Consider the following 19,037-nt stretch of genomic DNA (forward strand, 5'->3'; position numbering starts at 1 on the left):
TTTAAAGAGAACATGCCTGAATTTTCGATGATATAAATTAAACGTTTACAATGGTTCTCAACAGCGCTTAACGATACTTAAGTGCCAGCTGTTTCACTTGTAGGGAACACGCGAAGCAGGGCTCCTTATGGGTTCAATAAATTGTCCCTGATTACAAATCGGAAGTTGTAAAAACACAAACGGTCTGTCATTAAAGTCTACAAATGACAAGTCTGTAATGTTTTCTGTTGCGTCCCTTTAAAACGATTGCAAGTTGTCAAATACATATAGGCGGAAAATGTCAGTTTTATGGCGTTGTAAAATTAGTATAGTAGGAAAAAACTTTGCACAAATTTCCTAAAGAAAAATAGCATTCAGCTTTGCTCACACCAAACTGTTGCCTTGAATCAAGTCAAAACTATCAAATTACAAACTCAAAAATAAAAAAGCAATGTTACGGTCGGTTAGTTATAATGACGTCATTTTCACGCTTAGGTGCTAATGCGTGTGAAAATAAGGGATCGCTGATTTCTGTAAAAAACTCACCCAAAAAGAAAATTGATCGCGGTTTTTGTTCAGTTTATTCCGGTTTATTGGAGTTTACAGCAGCGTTGTTTCTTGCCTGGTGGAGGTGAAGGTTGTTTCGTGTCGGGCATGGTGTCCAGTGGTTTGGTTATGGATTCGCCGCATATTGTGAGGAGAAACCCACCCGGTACAAAGCGTGAGGTAAAAATTTGAAAATATTGAACAGTAATTTCATTTTCTGTATAGCCAAATTTAGGCATTGTTATTCACCTTGTCAAAATTTGTAATTTGCACTGTTTTCAAAAACCTAAACATATGGACAGAAAGTTAAATCATCCATAATGCAAGACATAGTCCATTTCAATTTAAACTATCAAAAAGCCAGATTTAATATGACCACTAAAAGCATTATCATGATCTTTTCATACTTGACTGAATCTAAACCATTACGTAACATTGTAGAATCAACAAACCCAAATCTGGAAAATTGTGAAAGTTGCACATGACGACGCTTACCATTTGTTACAAAATAGCTATTTCTGAAATTATATTTTGCACTTTTAAGGATTTCTACAAATGGCCTGAACAAAGCTTTGATGAAATGGATTCGACACTTGTTGTGCAACAATACATTCAACAAATGATAAGAAGGGATTTTACTGACATTGATGCAATTCTTAGCATTCCACCTGGCCAGGACGAGGGTGTTTGGAAATATGAACAACTAAGGTGTGAAACAAGCTGTAATATTATATGACTGCTGCTACAAAACATGTTACTGCAATGAAAAAAGCAAGATAGTAGCACTGAAACCAGTGGTGGTATTCATCCGGTTTGCACCGACTCTATAGAATGGTCTCACGAATTTATGAGATCAGCGAACTGATTAGAATTACTGGTTACTGTCAATGGACTTTTCGTAACAGAACCGACTGAAAAATATGACTTTTGTGATGGAACCAGCTGAAAAATTTGTTCAAAATCACACCACTGACTGAAACTACAATATTTGTGACAAATTGATGGGTTAGAATAGTTTAGGCTATACTGATGTTATTGTTTTAAACAGGCAATTTTGTTTGGAGCTCAATGGCCTGGCGGTGAAACTGCAAACCGAATGTACACCGGATACTTGCTCTCAAATGACTGCTACGTCACAGTGGATATTTCTGTGTGCTGCTCACAAGACACCAAAAGAATGTCCAGCTATAGATTATACACGACACACACTAGATGGAGCAGCGTGTCTTCTAAACAGCAACAAATACTTTCCAAGCAGGTTTGTAAAGCTTATGACCTAGTACAGGGGTGGCCAAACTGCAGCTCCCGAGCCGCATGTCACTCATTGAGCCTTTGATTGTGGCTCTTTGATGCTGCATATGCATTCCCCATCTTGCAGTTGTTTGACCAGATGATAAAACAATGCATTCTATCACGTATTAACAATAGACTGACTGTTTGTCATAACCAATGTACATATCTGCATAACTGCGAAGTTTAAACCTGTGTGTCTTATCTGTCAAGCTTCACTCAATCATTACAAGTCTAGCAACTTGAAACGTCATTACAAAGCTGAACACAAAACTTTTGCATCATATCAGCCTAATTTCACCTTGCACTTTTTAAGCTAAAACAGTTTTTTGTGTGTTTTGGTTACAGGGTCAGTATCCGGGAGTCATCTGTTGCTAAGCTTGGATCAGTGTGCCGAAGGGTGTATCGCATATTTTCACATGCCTACTATCACCACAGGCACATCTATGATGAAGCCGAGGTCAGTGACTTTTATTTGTTTATTTAAACAACTAGCTAGAGTTGAAATCAAAGTTTTAACTGACATACAAATAATGCAAAACTTGTTGCAAAATAAACTGTGCCCCACAAAAAAACTTTTGTGCATGTTATTATCTTCAAATAGTTTTATACCAGGTAACTGTGTTTTCTTTTCTTTTTTCATGTATATATAGTCAAATGGGGTAAAAAAAATTTTTGCTGAAGTTGGGGTAAAAAAAAACAATACCCTCACAGCTAAACCAAACATTTTTTTAAATGCTTTCTTTTTCATAGGATGTATTTATTCTCTACCAATAAAATAAGCCATAAACCATTCTCAGATTTTGTTTCTAGGCAATGTTCTGCAGGTTGAAACAACAGTAGTAAAATTCGTATGTTAAAAAGTCTTCAACAACCTTTAGAAACTTTCCTGAAGATTTTTTATTACAAGTTTGGTGTCAATGACCTTTGTTCTGTGTTGTGTCATAACTATGACCTATTAAACAAAAAAGACTCTACTTGACTAGCTTCTAAATTTTTTTCAGATATCTTGTTGTTCGTTTTTACCCCAAACGGTTCTATAGGAATGGGGTAATAAAAAACTATGTATTTTTTGCACCCCAAAATTTTTTATTTGTCACCTGGAAGTTTAGAAAATAAAAAAGAAAGCCTATAAAACATGTACTTAAACCAAAGTTGTATAAAATTGCTTTGGGGGCCCAGTTTTGGAGACATTTTTACCAAAAAGTATACCTGCATGGCTAAAAGTACAAATTGGGATCCAGGCCTAAAGAAAAATGCTACAAAGTAAGAAAAAGAGGTTATCAAATCATTATGTGGTAATTCAAGCAGTTTGGGGTAGAAAATTAAACTTTATTTCAATAAGGTTTTAGGTTACATGACCAGTCAGCAAGTGGGTGAGCTCTATTTAAACCTAGTTGCATACCAACAAAAGACTGGTAAATGACAAAAAAGACCAAATCAAAGGCAATAAATGCAGTGCAATAAAGGTACAAAGCCATGGAAAGTCTTAGCACCAATTTAAAAGCGTTTTATTAATTTACAAACAGTTTACTAACTGCTGTAAAGTTTGGTTTGTAAAATTTCGAAAACAAAGAATTTTATGTGGCTCGTGTTTTTTTGGCTTATTGATTGTAACAGAGTTGTTAATGAAATTTCTGTCTTATGTTTGACTTTAAGATGGTTGATTAAGTTCATATAATTGAATTTTTTTTTGTACCTTTTTCGGGTTAAAAAAGAACAACAGTTTTTGTCAAATATTTTTTTTGTTTTTTAGTAAAATCAAAAACTTGTTACATAACTATAAAAGTAGTCTATCAGCTTTGTTGGGAAGAAAAACTGACCTTTTGTTGCCTAAAATAAAAGTTTGGCAACAAAGTTTCAAAAAATTGTTTTTTTTACCCCACTTGACTATATGTATGTATGGACATACTGAAGCTTCCTTAATATAGTAATGACCACTGTGAGCAACATTATTGAAACATACCATGCCCACTTATTTGCCAACTAAACATACTTCCCAATACACCAATATGATATATATATTTTAGTCAACTAGTACGTTACAATGAAATCAATTTCTTTTCAGAATGAAACATACCTCTGCAGACGATTTTCAGAGTTTGTCATTCGTTACAACCTGATGTCACAAGATAACCTTATTGTGCGAATTTTTGATGAAAAACCACCAACGAATTCATCAAACAACAACTCAAATGAAGTGGAAGATGGTTCCCCATCCATTTCCATTGCTAAGAAGCCTGACCATGAGGAAGGCCCTAAACCAATGAGCATTGCTAGCTTTCTAAATCTCCCTGAAGGGGTTGTACCAGACCCGGAAGATGATGATGAAAATGCAGAGCCAATTGTGATAGATTTCAGTAGCACGTCTGTCGACCCTGGAGATGTAGGTACAGAGGCTGATGACGACTTCTTGTATGAAGAAAATAGTGTGGAGTACAGCACTTTGAAGCCTAATAAGTTACAAGGACTTATGGACTCAGCATTAAGCAATGCAAACAATAACAGTAACGTGGACTCGGCCGAAGATGATATAACTGCCAGTTGTGACAGTACGGTCATTGTTCAAGAAGATATAACGGTAGTTGAAGACACTACAGACCCATTGGCCAGTGGGGATGGCCTTTCTACTGAACCAGTTGAAGAAGAGGCCAATAAAGTTTGACCAGTCTTTGATTTTTTCAATCATACTCCTACTCCTTTGCATGGTCTTCTTTAGAATTACTTCTTCTTCACCAAAAATCTATGTTTTTCCACAGACAATTTCGACAGCAGGCTTGCCTAACTTACAGCAACTTGCATCATGATATTTGTATGCAGTGGTAAAATGTTTTACTATCCGAGTGTTGTTGTTATTTCATTGTTATAAAAAACTGTATTCAGTGCTGCTTTTATAAAATTGCTTTATTGTGTAAGTGACTCTACTTAGCTTTGTTGTGAAAACCAAGGACACCAATCAAACTGCAAAATATTCAATTTTAGCAAAACCCTTGTACTTCTAATTTGCTCAGATGGCTTAGAATTAATTATTCATGTGTAATTTGATAATGAGCTTAAATTTAAACTGCTCTTTGCATTTTAATTTTGTTTCTGCTGTTTGTCAATATAGTATTAGAAACATTTCAGAATGTGTTTTGTGTTTTACAGACCGATTCTAAAAATTTTTAATATGCCCAGACATAGACGCAAGCTTCTCGAGCGTACAATTTGACACTGTGTGAAACTAGATCTGTATGAGCGCCTTATGCTTGTGCACTGATAATGTACGATGTATGAGGTGAAAAACGTGCAAGCAAGCACATGCTTTACACCAAAATAACTTAGTTTACAGCCAAATTGAAAAAAATCACAAAAATGGTTAGGCCAGTCCAAGCTATAAACGTTAGGACCCTAAAAGAGCGTTAACATTGGTTTCAGCCTCAGCTTCAAACAACTGGCTTTAAGTATGTCAGCTACTGTAAGCAGTAATTTTTACCAACGCCATATATGCATGTATTTCAACAGACACAGTAACAATGAAATACCACATTTACATAAACGTGAAATTCAATATTTTGGAAATATGTTCAGGTATTGTCAATTGAATAAGCCATAAGCACATAAACAAGCAATGCAGAAACATTTTTGTGTTTTGTAGCAATGGCATAAATATTTAGGTCTATATTGCACAAAATTTAAGTGTTTGTTTTTGTGTTTCCGATTAAATACCTTAAAATGACTTTTTATAAACGTTAGTTTAAAATCCCATTTTTACTATCAAGCCATTTTCGACAATCAAATAACAAAATAAAACTAGCACATTTTAAAGAATAATCTTTACAAGGGACATTGGTTAAGCACTTACTGTTAAGGTAATAAGAAGTATAACTGAATAATGTAGATACAACAAAAACAAACTATAGGGGTGCAAAAATGTATAGGACAGCTCCATATTGGGAAGAAATATTAAAGTGTATGCAATGTACAGCAAACACATCACAACGGATTGTTTATATGTAAAGCATAAGGTAGCTATTTGGTTCTTTTTGAAAACTACTTTCATTTTTCAGCCTCTGTTAGTAACCATCACTTAGCACACATTAAATCATAAACATAAGTGTTAGTATAGCCGCATATAAACAAAGTGCAGAGAAATTCGTTTAATTGCATGACCAATTTGCCTAGCTTTTAAATAAATTAACCAAAGATGTTTTCTTAACAAATGGCTATGATTTACGATCCCTAGGCAATTAAACAGATTTGTATCTACGTTGGATGAAAAAAACATGTTCAAAATGTACATGTAGTGAAGCATAATAAGCACACAACAATACTAATGCAAATAAGAAAAGATAACGTTTTTGAAAGGTATTGGCATAATTTGATTACACCTGGACCCAAAATAATCTGTAACATATACTGTTAACATTTTTTATCACTCTTTACCATTTGTTAAGGCAAATTACAAACAATCCAAATCAGCAAAATATTTTAAGCGAATTGAAACAATTACCCTTAAATTCATATTTAGTTCGTAGCTCCGTAAATACTTAAAGGTGTATTTGGATAATGCTAATCCCAGTGGCTTCTATGTGAATATTACTATCACGAGTTATTGTCTTTACGGTCCTTTTATACTAGTTTACAATATGCAAGTATGGAACAAAAAGTATTTCAGCAATTTGTTGTATGATAGCTTGTTGTATATAGCATTCAATAAGAAATCTTTTTTTTTTGCAATATCTTTCCAAAATGTGTTTTTTTAAGAAAACCTTCACCGAAATATAGTAAACATTTAAATAAACTCAAAATATTTTGTAAATATAGTCTGTTTTGATTCGTGCAATTGTATGGACAGGATGTGATTTACAATCGTGCCACGACAAATTTTTAGTTCTAAGGCTTGCGCTATAATTTTTTGGTGTGATTTGATTAGATTGCACAAACAGACATTGATATGATATTTTACTACGCCAGCATTGCATTTTTTGAAGTTTTTTCTAAACAGGTTGGTAGAGGAAGCAAATAGGACAAAGATCACTTACCCTAGCTGTATTGAGTAGACTAATAAATTACTGTACAGTTCATTGCTTGGTGTTTAGGTGTCCAGGACATTATGATATGCAGTAAACCTTAGATAATCCAGACCCTTTCGAAATAAAAAAATTGTCTGGATTATGCGAAGATTCGGTTTATCCGATGTTGATTAGTCAAAGCCTTACAACAAATCATTTGTACTTCAATTTTTGTCCTACACAAGGAAAGATCGTGAAAAATCACATCCAGTTTAACCAAGGTTTACTACATAGCCAAAATCATTGTTTCCTAATCCATGTGTGTATGTATATTCCTTTGAAATATACAGACAAATCAAGTTGATCGCATAACCAATTGGCAAGCTTTTTTATGCTATTACCCAAATGATTTTGTTAACAAACGGCTATGATTGGGATTTACAATCCCTATGCAACTAAACAGATTATGAAATTCACCAAATAATCTGGACTACAAAGCAGATAGATAATTCTAAGTCAAATAAAAAATATATATAATAGTCCCCACATTGCCAAAACTGAAGACGTTTATTATAATAGTAAAATAGATAGACCATTCTAAGTTAATTAAAAAAATATTTAGGAAAAACCCAACATAGATTTAAAACGTCCAAATTCTGAAACCGAAGACCTTTATAAACTACATGCATAAGCAAAGACGAATTTCCCTTTAAGCATAAAACTCCACATTGGGGGAAAATTCCACTTAAATTGGGAACCACAGACCTAAATGTATTGTAGCAAAGGACAGCTGTTTGTATAGTTTGTTCAAGCAAAGAAAATGGAATTTTTAGTTGCTATTTGTGGCATACTTCAAACAAAACTTGTTTTTTACAAAAACAAACAGGGTAGTCAAATACAATAGAAGTCAAAAAATACCTTATGGTTCTGTACATTGTGTATTCGGTGAACACAAGGCCTTCACCACTCTTAACAACACCAACTAAACTGTTCCCTATAAACTATAACAAACTAGCATTGCACAGTCGCTTGATAGTCACTTGATCGCATTGCGCTTTTCTTCACACAAAACTTGACTGGTTTTGTCGTAAAGGAAGAAGCATGTCCTGTTCGTCGGTGTCCAACACATCTTTTTCATGTTGATTAACTTTGAATACTGTTTCTGTGGCACCAGATTTGGTTAATCTGCCAAGGAAAGTACAAATTTTATATGTATTGTATGTGGAGTCACAAAACAGCAGGACTACAATCAAACTTATAATTGCTTTGTTGTTAGGTGTAAAAACCACTAAATTGTAGGTATGGGCCGAGCCAGAACCTGAATACTCAGTATGGAGCATTGATGTTTTTGATGCTCAGTGCTCGTCCGAGCAGTTGCACAAACTGACCAGAGCATTAAATTTGCATGCTCATGCCCTGCAAACATATGAAACTACTGTTCTAAAGGGTATCCAAGAACAAATCCATACTATATTTTGGCTAAGCACCAAGCATTGCTGGGCAAATTACATTGCTTACTGAGCCGAATATGCTGAGATATTTTTTGGCATAAATTAAAGATTTTAATTCTATACCAATGTAAGTTCATACAACCAAACTCATAGTAGTGATAAAGATTATGGCGCGAAGTATCATACACAGTTGGTTCTTATTAATCGCATACCAGTTATTCACAAAATTCATTAAATGGCATAAAAATTCTAAAATCTCAACTGCAGTCTTTTGTTGAAGCCGCACTTGTTTAATCCCATTTATTAGTAAGTAGTTGGCTAAGCCCATTTATAGCAACAAAATCATGAATTTATACTGGGACTTACGCTTCTGATTCTATTTCATCATCATCATCTTGTGAAACTCTGAGATACGGATTATCGCATCCCGGACGAAACTTGTAACCGGTCACCACAAAGAAAATGTATGTTCCAACCTCGCTAAACAACTACCAAAAAAATTGGGTTTTAGTTTGTTTATTTTTTTGTGGTTTTGCCAATTTATGGTTACGCTTTTCCAGAATAAACAAACATATTTGTTTCTATTTTCAGTTTTCAATTTTAAAATTGTTTTTTTGCAACATGTTTTATAAGTTTTTGTGTAATTTTAAGTCGATATGTCGATGTGAAACTAAAACACATTTTATGGCAGTATTTTGGTTTGTATACTCTTACTTAAAAACCCACATATGCACAAAAAGAGATTGTTTTTGAAAGTTTGTTGCATATTATCAAAAACAATTCAAATTTTTGCACATTTGTCATAGAAGCAAAACCTGACAAAACAGTATCACTTATCATGTGATGATTACACATTTTGAGGTTAAAGAATGACAGACATCATAAATCTGATAGAATTTAAAATATTTTTGAAACTAGAAAGGTGGCTTTTCTATATATTTCCATTTAATATATTGTGTACTTCAGGGAACCATAATAATTCTACAGTAGCAAAAAAAAGTTTCTTGGGAAAACATACCAGATGAATCCAAATGAATTGAAATGGAAGAGTGATTTCAAGGAGGTATACAATAATTCTGGTGCAGTACAAATAGCAGATCACCTGAAAAGCAAACAAAAAAATCAGTGTTTAATTTTTGTTATGTGCTAACCACCATAAAAACTAAAAGAAAAATCTATTCATAAAATATACAATACCTGAACTGTTTACTTGGAGTTTATACAGTGTACAAATTCTGCAAAGACAGTCCAAACATAATTTAAACTGATCTGATTCTATGGACTTCTGATACATTAACAAAGAACTGATTCAACAACTAAGGGACACAATAATGCAAACTCCAAAGGCCACTTTTTTATTGTTTGAATGTTCATATATTTTTGTTGCCACATGTACATGAGCACCACAGTTTCCAGGTTGTAAGCTATTCTTAGTATTTATGTCAAAGATAGGCTAAAACTCTAAGTGTTCTGACACAAAAATGAATATTTTTTTTTAAATTGTTGCTTGTCATTATACTACAGTAAACCTTGGTTAATTCAGATCCAATTGGACCAAAAAGTTTGTCCAGATTAAGTGAAGATCTGAATTAACCGATGCGTTCAAGCCTTTGCCACATTAAAAATCATTTGAATCTCAACTTTTGTCCGAATTAGGCGGATTAATCAAATCCAGTTAAACCAAGGTTTACTGTATATGTTCAAGCACCAAAGTATTATGCTCAATAAAGAAAAAAACATAACGCCAATGCTTAGGGCCGGGTACTGACTTGGCCTTTTTATTTTAAGAACTGGATTCTGGAAATCACATCTTCATACAGGTAGACAAAAGTACTAGTGATGGGACGGTTACCCGGTACTTCGTACTCTGTATCAATGGTATCGGTTAGAAAAAAGTTCTACCCGGTTACAGATATTTTTCGCTTTCATGTGGAGATTACATTTTTCGGCATGTGTGTGTGCACGCCTGTTCCCCGACCATGGTAGATAAATTAGTTAGTGATATACAACTACAACACTACACTTAAGTACTCGGTACTCGGTATCGAAGGTGTATACATGTGGTACTCGTACTCGGTATCGGTACTCGCTTCAAAACCTGGTATCGTCCCATCACTAAAAAGTACACATGCATCCTTACCAAAACATAGAATTGTTGAAATAATCGCAACTTGGCAAGATTAGCAGCCGCTTTTCCATCAGTTTGAGAGGCTTCTTGCAAATGTCGCACTGACCTAAATAGACAACATAAACATATTAGAATAAATTGAACACAAGGAGAACTATCAAAAATAAAGAGAATCATATTGATTTTCTTATTCATCTTAATTCATAGAATAATGCTTGAAAAGGATTTAAATATGGTTTGACATTTGCTTTTACAAGGTATGTTGAAATGATTGGTTATTGATTAGCAATTATGGAAAAATCATTTTCATATAATTTACTGTATATACAGCAAACCACAGTTAAAATGGATTCAATTAATCCGTATCTTTTACTCATTCAGACAAAACTTGAGGTACAAATGATTTGTAATGTAACATGGCTTTGACTAATCAACATCACTAAATCTTAATCTTTACCTAATCCACATAATTTTCTGGTCCAAACGGGTCTGGATTAATGAAGGTTTATGGTACGTGCCTTTCAAGCAGTTTAAATCTTTTTCAACCACTTTGGGTTGTCTCACATTTCTATTTTAAATAGGTTTACACACCACTGCTAACATTAAAAGCACTAATGAACGGAAATCACTGGACAATCAAACATTTGCTCAGTTGCTTTAAATTTTATCAGAAAGGGCCCAAGGCCAGAAAGTAGATATATAAAAGAAAATTACAGCAAGACAATGTATTTAAAACTCTTCTACTAAATCATGTAATTTGGTGTACACATTTATATATTTATGTGGAATAGGCCATATACTAGTGTGGAACATATTCTAAACTTAAAATTGGGTATCTGCTAACTATATTGACTTATAATAAACTGCTATTGTGTCTTTTGTTTATCATTTTTACGCCTATAAAATCTAAAGCAAGCAATGAGTCAAAAAAGACTCCTTAGAGCTGGCCATTCAAAACAAAAAAGCATTCATTTTGAGTTTCAGTTTCATTGTACTACTTAGATAGCAAAGGCTAATGCAAACCATTCACTAACAGTAACTAAAAAATATGTAATATATACACAGCTATTCCATATATACTACCATTCTTATTTTCCATAGGCATGGTACAGGAACTCACCATATAACAGGAACTAAAATGGCACCACAGCACAATAAATCAAGTAGGATCATTGTGTCTTTCCACATATCATATGATTTGCTGTCCTCGTCTGTCCCTTCTATGATTATGTATGCCACGTTTGTAATTACCTGTTAAAACACATTTTGCAAATTTATGAGCAGTTAAGGTGTTGGCTGCTGGTTTAGAATGAGGTAATTGCAAAATGTCTATTCAATTTTGGTACGGAATTCGTGGTTTTTAATACTATGACAAGAAATAGGTAAGCCAATATTCTTAAGTATAGCATTTTTAAACGATAGTTAAAAACCAAGCATATAAAACCATTTAAAACATGATTGTGGAAAAGTTATGCTTTACTCAAATATATTAACTTTTCATTTTACACAAAAAATGTTTTATAAAATGTGTAGTATACTAATTGTGCAAAACAAAAATATTGAAATGACAATAGACCGAGTGTTTGTTTGTCATAAAATATAAGGTACCACTAAACAAAGTGCAAACAGTAGACCTATTTTTACAGATGTAATAACAAAGGACCTAAACATTTCTACCACTTGCATGACTATCAACTTTTAACATCTTTGCAATGACCATTAGAGTAATAGTGTCTGTAACATAATAAATGCCACCTATTGTTTTCCCACACAGAAGGTACTACTGGTAAAGTGGCACTTTGTATGAAAAGATATGGTTCCATTAATCTAATGAACCGTTAAGTTAAAGCCTCTTATGAAAACACTTAGCAAGGAGGTGCAGAAAATGAGTGCTATTTTACTGACCTGAAGAGGTATGACTATCATAAAAACTTTCTTTTCCCGGTTGCTTAAAACATATTTTATGAAGGCCCAACCAGTTCCAATCAGCAGCAGACAAATAAACAACAGAATGCCCTTTAATCTGAAAAATATAGGGTAAAATTAAAATTTCTGGAAAAAAAAATTCTGGAAAATAAAACATGTCACTTTTTGCATCCATTTGGGCCATTATTTTCATCATTAAACTTACGAACACATATTGTACACAGTATTGCACATTTTTCTTGGTTATAAGCATACCAAATGTTTATCTTACATTTCAGTAAGAAATATTCCGTGCAATGAAAAAACATAAATTAAAACCTTCAATCAAGAAATCTAATTATTTATTTTTTAGTGTCACCTGGACAAAATATTATTAAAAAACAACTTTAAAACTTTAATCCCTAAAAAACATACGTTTTTAAATTTAATTTGTTTGAAAAAAATTGGTTTTGCCCTATGTCTCTGCACGTTTTAAATAAAAACACGAAAATAATGTACAATAACACATAATAAAGTTTTGTGTTTTAAAATAGGGAACTGGCACATGTGCTGTACAGGAAGCTGTTGAAACAATAGCATGAGTGCACAGACACAGGTTTGCAGTGTTTGAAAGATTACTGGTAGTCTCTGGTATGTGTACTTACAAATGCACAATGTAGAATATCACCGCCCAAGCCTCAGGTCTCCCATCTCTGCCAATAAAGTAATAATCAATCTGAAGAACAAAAAACAGTTGATTATGTTTAATTATTTCAAGTTGATTGAATCATTTAAAATTTGGTAAAAAACTAAAATTTGCAAGATTGCCTTATATGGAATGAAACAGTGCTCTACAACCTTTTTTTATTGCTTGTACCCCCATTACAAAACTTAAATTTGAGTCCGACAGTTGTAGCATTTAATTTTCCAAAAAAAAGTAAGTCACAAACAATAACATATGTAGTCATATAACTGTCTTGTCAAATAATAACAAACAAGGTCACTACTGCGCACTTACTGCATGAAACATAATAGAAAGTGCTTTAACAATCATTAGAATGCCCATCAGGTAGTGAATAGTGAACACTTGTCCTTTGTTGCTGCAAATGACTAGGAACCAGAATACTCCAGTGATAAAGAAGACACATGACATCAAACCATACATCGCAGGTAGAGCCATGTCACCAGCAGATAAGTAACTGTTCAAATTTTGTTCTTCTATTTTGATCTGTAAATCAACAAAATGAAGAGATTTTTCATCCATTCTGTTCTTTATGCATAGTCATCAAAATATTAGGTCTTTTTCCAAAAATTTACATAACTGACACATGCCTTACATCTGGGGTGTGCGACCTGTGGCCCACAGGTCAAATGCAACCTGCGGGCCAAATGCGAACCATTGAGTAAATGTTGTGTGGCCGGCAAAAAACGGTTGGATTTCATATGTACTGGAAATGAGTCTAATTATTATGTATTTTAAGCAGATCAATGTGACCTGAGAATAATGCAGCTAGAATCAAATGCGAATTTTACTTGTTAACTCAATAAAGGCATATTTGGTAAGTAAAAATCACCTTGTGTTATATGAACGTGCAGCCCGCGGTCTAATCATGGCAATTGTATTTGGCCTCACAGTGACAAAGGTTGCACACCCCTGTCTTACATATTACCATCTATTAGCTGTACAGGCTAGTGTAGGTAGTCTACGGTATAACAGTTAGTTGGACTGATATGTCAAAACAGTATGCACTGTCTGCAGTTAGCTTGGTACACAGCTTTAAATTACCATTCTAATATGCAAAAACAACACTTACAGTCACAGAGACAGGTAGGCCCTTGTCAGCAGATTGGCCAGTGTTATTGCAGTTGTGGAAATACAGTTCATAGTAGCCTTCATCCTCTACACTGTCAATGTACATGAAAATTGTTGTGGAAAGAAACACATCCCCGTCAGTATTAGTCCAAGTTTTAACTGGGACAGTTTCAGGGACTACCTCAGTCTCCTCTGTTGTTCTCTTCTCTGATAAAATAGTAAAAAATATCAATATTTTAGTGTCAACATGGAGATGAGTTATCCGTCTTAAGCACAAGTTAATTGGACACTTGTTGGTTCTTTAAATTTTTGTTGTACTATTACCACAAAGTAGCACTATTGGCAATTGACAACAGTTTATGTAACAAATCTGAGAAAAAAGAATATTCATTGGTTCCCAGGAAATACCGACAAAAACAATATGTGCCCCCTTCATGTAAGGGGACACATAATGACCAGAGGTTCAAATCACTGCTTTCAAATAGCAATCAATCACTTAACAGTTTGACAGCCGGTTTGACTATTGGCACTGATATTCAGCTTTTAACCAATATTGTTTTGTTTTTTGTCTTTTTTTTTCATTTTCATGACGAACACGTTTAAAAGGTGGTTATTTTTCTTGATGCAAAAAAGTCTCTGCCTTGGCTTTGTCACTAATTGGTTTCACATGAAAGGTGATGCTGAAAGCTGTGGATGCTCATGTGGGAGACACCATGATTGTATTTTACATTAATGTTTATTTATACTTAGTTTTACTGCAAATATAATATTGATATTGGCCTTGTGTGTTACCCATATTCGGTATCTGCATTGGTAAGAAAACAGTGTCAGTCACTCACAACAGAAAAAAATCTATATGTGCAAAATATCTAAGCTTTTCAGCCCACAAAAGTTAAAAAACTCTTAAAAAACTACAGCTGAACAGGTATTGGACTTTTTGCTCAAATCGACTGTGTTTTTTTCAGGTGACATATTGCTTTACCAGTGAATCATGTATTTTTCAATGCACAATAAATCATGATTCACTTACTTCTGCTATCAGCTGACTCTGCACCATCATCATCTATCTTATTACTTGCTGTCTTCCTTGCAATAGTTTTATGTGGGGGTGAAGTTGGTTTAGGTATTCCAGCTTCATAAGCCTCTCGATTTTGGTAAAATGTGAGGTTATCCAATTTGTGGCGCCGAATCTGAAAATATTGATGTTTGGAAATTGAAAATATGCAAGTGCAAAATACACTACAAATTAGAGACATAACTAGAAGTGTATACATTGGGGATGGAATAAACCAGTGGTTCTCAACCCCAGCCTTCGGCCCCTTAGGGGGCACAGGTGTAGTTCCACCAGAAGCACCTACTAAAAATCAGTGAGTTATTATGTTTTTTAATGCGCAGAATTGAGTGTGTGCTGCAGATATCTTTCTTCCCAAACATTCTTTCTCCATATTGAGGTTTGTCAGCATTACAGGTTGTTGTTTAATCTATTCGACTTGTTTCAAGCCAAAATTAATACTGAATTTCAACAGGAGTTTGCCATTTACATTTTTTGCAGGGTGTCACTGATCTTACATTGCTATTTAGAGGGGGCCATGAGGCCCAAAATACACTTCTGAGGGCCATGGTCCATGAAAGGTTGAGAACCACTGGAATAACCAGTAAAAAAAATTACAACCCTAAAACTTTCAAAGCCCTGTAGTTTATGAATATTACTTGACACAACTATGTATTTGCTCCCAAAAAAACAATAATTTCATGTCAACTAGGTATGCAACAAATCAAACTGAAAACAAGTATGATTGGGGAAACGTCATAATCTTCACAGTGTTACTTAGGGAGTTTTGGAGCAGGCCAGTTTTAGAGTTAAAAAACAGGAAACTTTGGTGTTAGCAACACTATAATTATAAACTTCCCAACAGGTTTATACATAGCATATGTTGCTTTCAAGTTCAAACTTTCAGTTTCTGCTCACAAGTACGGGAATTCCAAACTGGTTTACGGTTCAATGAACATTTTAAAACAGGGCATTGCACGCATGCCTAATTGCTTTTTTCGAAATGGTGATAACTTCTTGTCTCAACATTTCATGTATAATGTAGATTTGTGTCCGCTGTTTCAAACTGTAACCAGAAGGTAGGCAGATTCATACATGTAAATGACGTTTTTGTGCTGCACAATCATAACCAGAAGAGCACAGGGTTTTTTTCGCAAAAAAAATTATTGTATCAAACTTTACTATGAAAATAAAGTTGTTAACTGTTTCATAGGCCAAGAAGGATCACCTCGCAGGCCCTTTTTGGTACATGTCAGTGCCAGCCCCTGACACAGATGTAAAACAAGACAAAAAACCTCTGACATATAATGAAGCAAGGCAAATTGACAATTCATGATTTAACTAAAGATCACCTGCATCACCCAGCCAGAAGCCTCCTCAAAAAAAGTGAAAATAGCTCTTGGGACATCATCCAGAGCAAAATCTTTTGAAGTCAAAATACAACCTCGAGAATTTTCTTCCTTTTCCTTTTATAAAATATTAAGCAGGGTTTAGGATGGCAAACAATATTACATACTAAGTGTGCTGCCACAAATGCACTGGGTGTAATAATCTAACTCATATATAATGCAACAATCTTGAAACTAAAAAGTTTTATTATGACTACAAAAAGGTTGTTTAAGTTTGGTTTTTAATTTCAGCAGCGTTTAGCAATTAACATTCTTTGTATAATAGCAATAAACACAGTAAATCCCTTTGAAAGCTTGTTTAAAAAATCAGCGACTAAATCATAACAGAAACATTAGTACCTAAATCCTGTCAATGTTTTTACATGGGTTTAAATCCCTCATACAAGTTCATACTAGGTTAGTGTGTTATAAGTAGTGGTATTTTTACTTACCGTGTACACAGATGTCCCACTGCTGCTTGACTTATCCAGAGTAAATCCAATCTAGTAACAATATGCTCTATAAGTGGCTAATACAATGGCTTCGAAGGGCATAACGCTTTGTACTAATCAGACCATCAGCAACAATGGGGAGTGGGATATGGCAAATGCTTTGGTTGTGGCTACATTTATGACAACAGGTAAATGCAGAAACCTTTGCATTTATACAATATGCATAGAACGTTAAACTTTGGGTAATCCACACCCAATTGGATCCAAAAGATTATTCAGTTTAGCTGCAGAAGCATGAAATATATGACTCGTGGGGCAAAACACACCTCGTAACACATATATAATATTTATGTGGCCCACACTGATGTTAAGTAGTCTATTGTTTTATACTTTTCACTGTTAAAAACCCAGGAAGTTGTTGTTTACACTGCATCATTGGCTTTTTTACATTGCAATCAGAGTAAAGTTGATGTAAAGCTCTTTGTAGAAAGTTGGTTTATAATTTAGCCTTCTCAGACTCCTGGAACCAGCCCTCAGAGGGTTGCAAACTATAGTTTGGGATAGGGATGGGCCGAGCCGAGCCAGAACCGCAGTACTCGGTACCGAGCATCGTTGTTTTCAATGCTCGGTGCTCGGCCGAGCAGTTGCACAAACTGACCCGAGCGTTAAATTTGCATATTCATGCCCTGCTATCATACGTAACTAGTGTTCAAAATGATTTCTATGAACAAAAATGAATAATTTTTCAAATGCATTAGATGGAAAAGCGTGTACTTCATGGGCATGTACAGCTTAATACACCGCTGGTGACATAAGAGACCTTGTAAAGCTAAAACGTAGGAAGGGGATTTTTGTGACGTCACAATGCACCGAGCGTGCTCGGCCGAGCACCGAGCATTAATGTGAGATGCTCGGTGCTTGAGCAAACAGAACATTAGCAGTTTTGGCACATCCCTAGTTTGGGAATCACTGCATGATTTTTTTATCAAAATGTATGCAACAGTTTATTGACTGGTCCTTAAGGCCATTATGAATGTAAATTGTGACACAAAATTCAGGATTAACTCAAGTGGTTAAGAAAAATTAACCGAAGTGGTTAAGAAAAGCAGTACCATTTATTTGTACCTTTTGGGATTAACTGAATCCAGTTTAACTGAGGTTTACCATATTAGAATATCTCTGATGTTACCATAAGTACACACCTCCATATACTATTACGTACTTTATGTACGTTACTAAGTAGGTCCATAAAACTACCATAAAACTTTGCAATCATAACAATATGCATGAAGATATCTACATATCCTACATAAAACATTAACTACAGGCTTTGAAACTGTCCACATATTACTTGTTGCAACCAAATATAACTTACTACTTTTGAGTAACTTTTTTTCACTCCTTTGGGTATTTGCAGGGAAGTTATGTTGATCAGTAGTGAACCATTCTTAAAGTAGCCAAAAGAACTTAGGGCAACAAGGTTTCTTCGGTCATTCTGCAATAAATGTTTTTTGATAAATGTTCCATATTTTTACAAATTACAGCTCAATAAGAATACATGGATATTGAAAAAAAAAGCAAACCAAATTGTTATGCAATGTAATATAATGAAAATCAGATTTGCCAGAATGCTTTCAACAAAACAAAAATATGTATTTTTTGAGTACTATAAACTGTTTAGATATAAGATACCGTAAGAGTTGCAGTGTGTATTCTTCCATTTGTGATTGTTACGGAATAGAAAAACAAAAGTGCCAGGACGAACCCCTTCATTTTACAGATTATATATTAGGCAATTCTAAAACAAACAAAAAACATTTTATTAATTGTTTAGCTGAATTCTCGGTCTTTGCATTACGTTACATAAAGAGCTGTGTGTAAAATACAACCACAAAAGCTGAACAAAACTGGCCTCTGGCCTGAAATGACGCATTTAAACGGTCAAATACAAACATATTTACTCCGAACCATTGCCCCTCCGTACCAAAAGTTACAAATTTAACAGAATAAAAACAAATTCAGTTATTTTTCGTGACTAAA

At 34.3% G+C, this 19,037-nt stretch overlaps 2 protein-coding genes across 2 annotated transcripts; one reads left to right on the top strand and one right to left on the bottom strand.

Moving 5' to 3' along the window:
• Positions 1-479: 479 nt before the first annotated feature.
• LOC145204029 (MOB-like protein phocein) lies at positions 480-5,934 on the top strand. Its single transcript, XM_080076433.1, has 5 exons — positions 480-705; positions 1,070-1,233; positions 1,574-1,783; positions 2,164-2,275; positions 3,884-5,934. The coding sequence occupies exons 1-5, from the start codon at positions 634-636 to the stop codon at positions 4,478-4,480; spliced, it is 1,155 nt and encodes a 384-aa protein (XP_079932559.1). The 5' UTR covers positions 480-633; the 3' UTR covers positions 4,481-5,934.
• A 1,423-nt stretch (positions 5,935-7,357) lies between these two features.
• On the bottom strand, positions 7,358-18,817 carry LOC145204028 (protein GPR107-like). The gene is made up of 14 exons (XM_080076431.1): positions 18,690-18,817; positions 18,373-18,492; positions 16,998-17,048; positions 16,510-16,623; positions 15,137-15,296; positions 14,108-14,313; positions 13,312-13,521; positions 12,959-13,029; positions 12,294-12,411; positions 11,509-11,639; positions 10,401-10,494; positions 9,279-9,362; positions 8,627-8,748; positions 7,358-7,994 (listed from the first exon to the last, which is right to left on the bottom strand). The coding sequence occupies exons 1-14, from the start codon at positions 18,768-18,770 to the stop codon at positions 7,871-7,873; spliced, it is 1,686 nt and encodes a 561-aa protein (XP_079932557.1). The 5' UTR covers positions 18,771-18,817; the 3' UTR covers positions 7,358-7,870.
• Between the last annotated feature and the right edge of the window lie 220 nt (positions 18,818-19,037).

The sequence above is a fragment of the Phallusia mammillata genome, chromosome 8 (genome assembly GCF_965637545.1).
Source record: "Phallusia mammillata chromosome 8, kaPhaMamm4.hap1.1, whole genome shotgun sequence".
NCBI classification, from domain to species: Eukaryota; Metazoa; Chordata; class Ascidiacea; order Phlebobranchia; family Ascidiidae; genus Phallusia; species Phallusia mammillata.

Coding starts and splice junctions, on each gene's coding strand:
- LOC145204029 (XM_080076433.1), top strand. CDS start 634: ATGGTGTCCAGTGGTTTGGTTATGGATTCGCCGCATATTGTGAGGAGA. Junction 706..1,069: donor CACCCGGTACAAAGCGTGAG/GTAAAAATTTGA, acceptor TGCACTTTTAAG/GATTTCTACAAATGGCCTGA. Junction 1,234..1,573: donor TGGAAATATGAACAACTAAG/GTGTGAAACAAG, acceptor TGTTTTAAACAG/GCAATTTTGTTTGGAGCTCA.
- LOC145204028 (XM_080076431.1), bottom strand. CDS start 18,770: ATGAAGGGGTTCGTCCTGGCACTTTTGTTTTTCTATTCCGTAACAATC. Junction 9,363..10,400: donor TTCAACAATTCTATGTTTTG/GTAAGGATGCAT, acceptor TTTGCTTTTCAG/GTGATCTGCTATTTGTACTG. Junction 7,995..8,626: donor GATGAAATAGAATCAGAAGC/GTAAGTCCCAGT, acceptor TTTCCTTGGCAG/ATTAACCAAATCTGGTGCCA.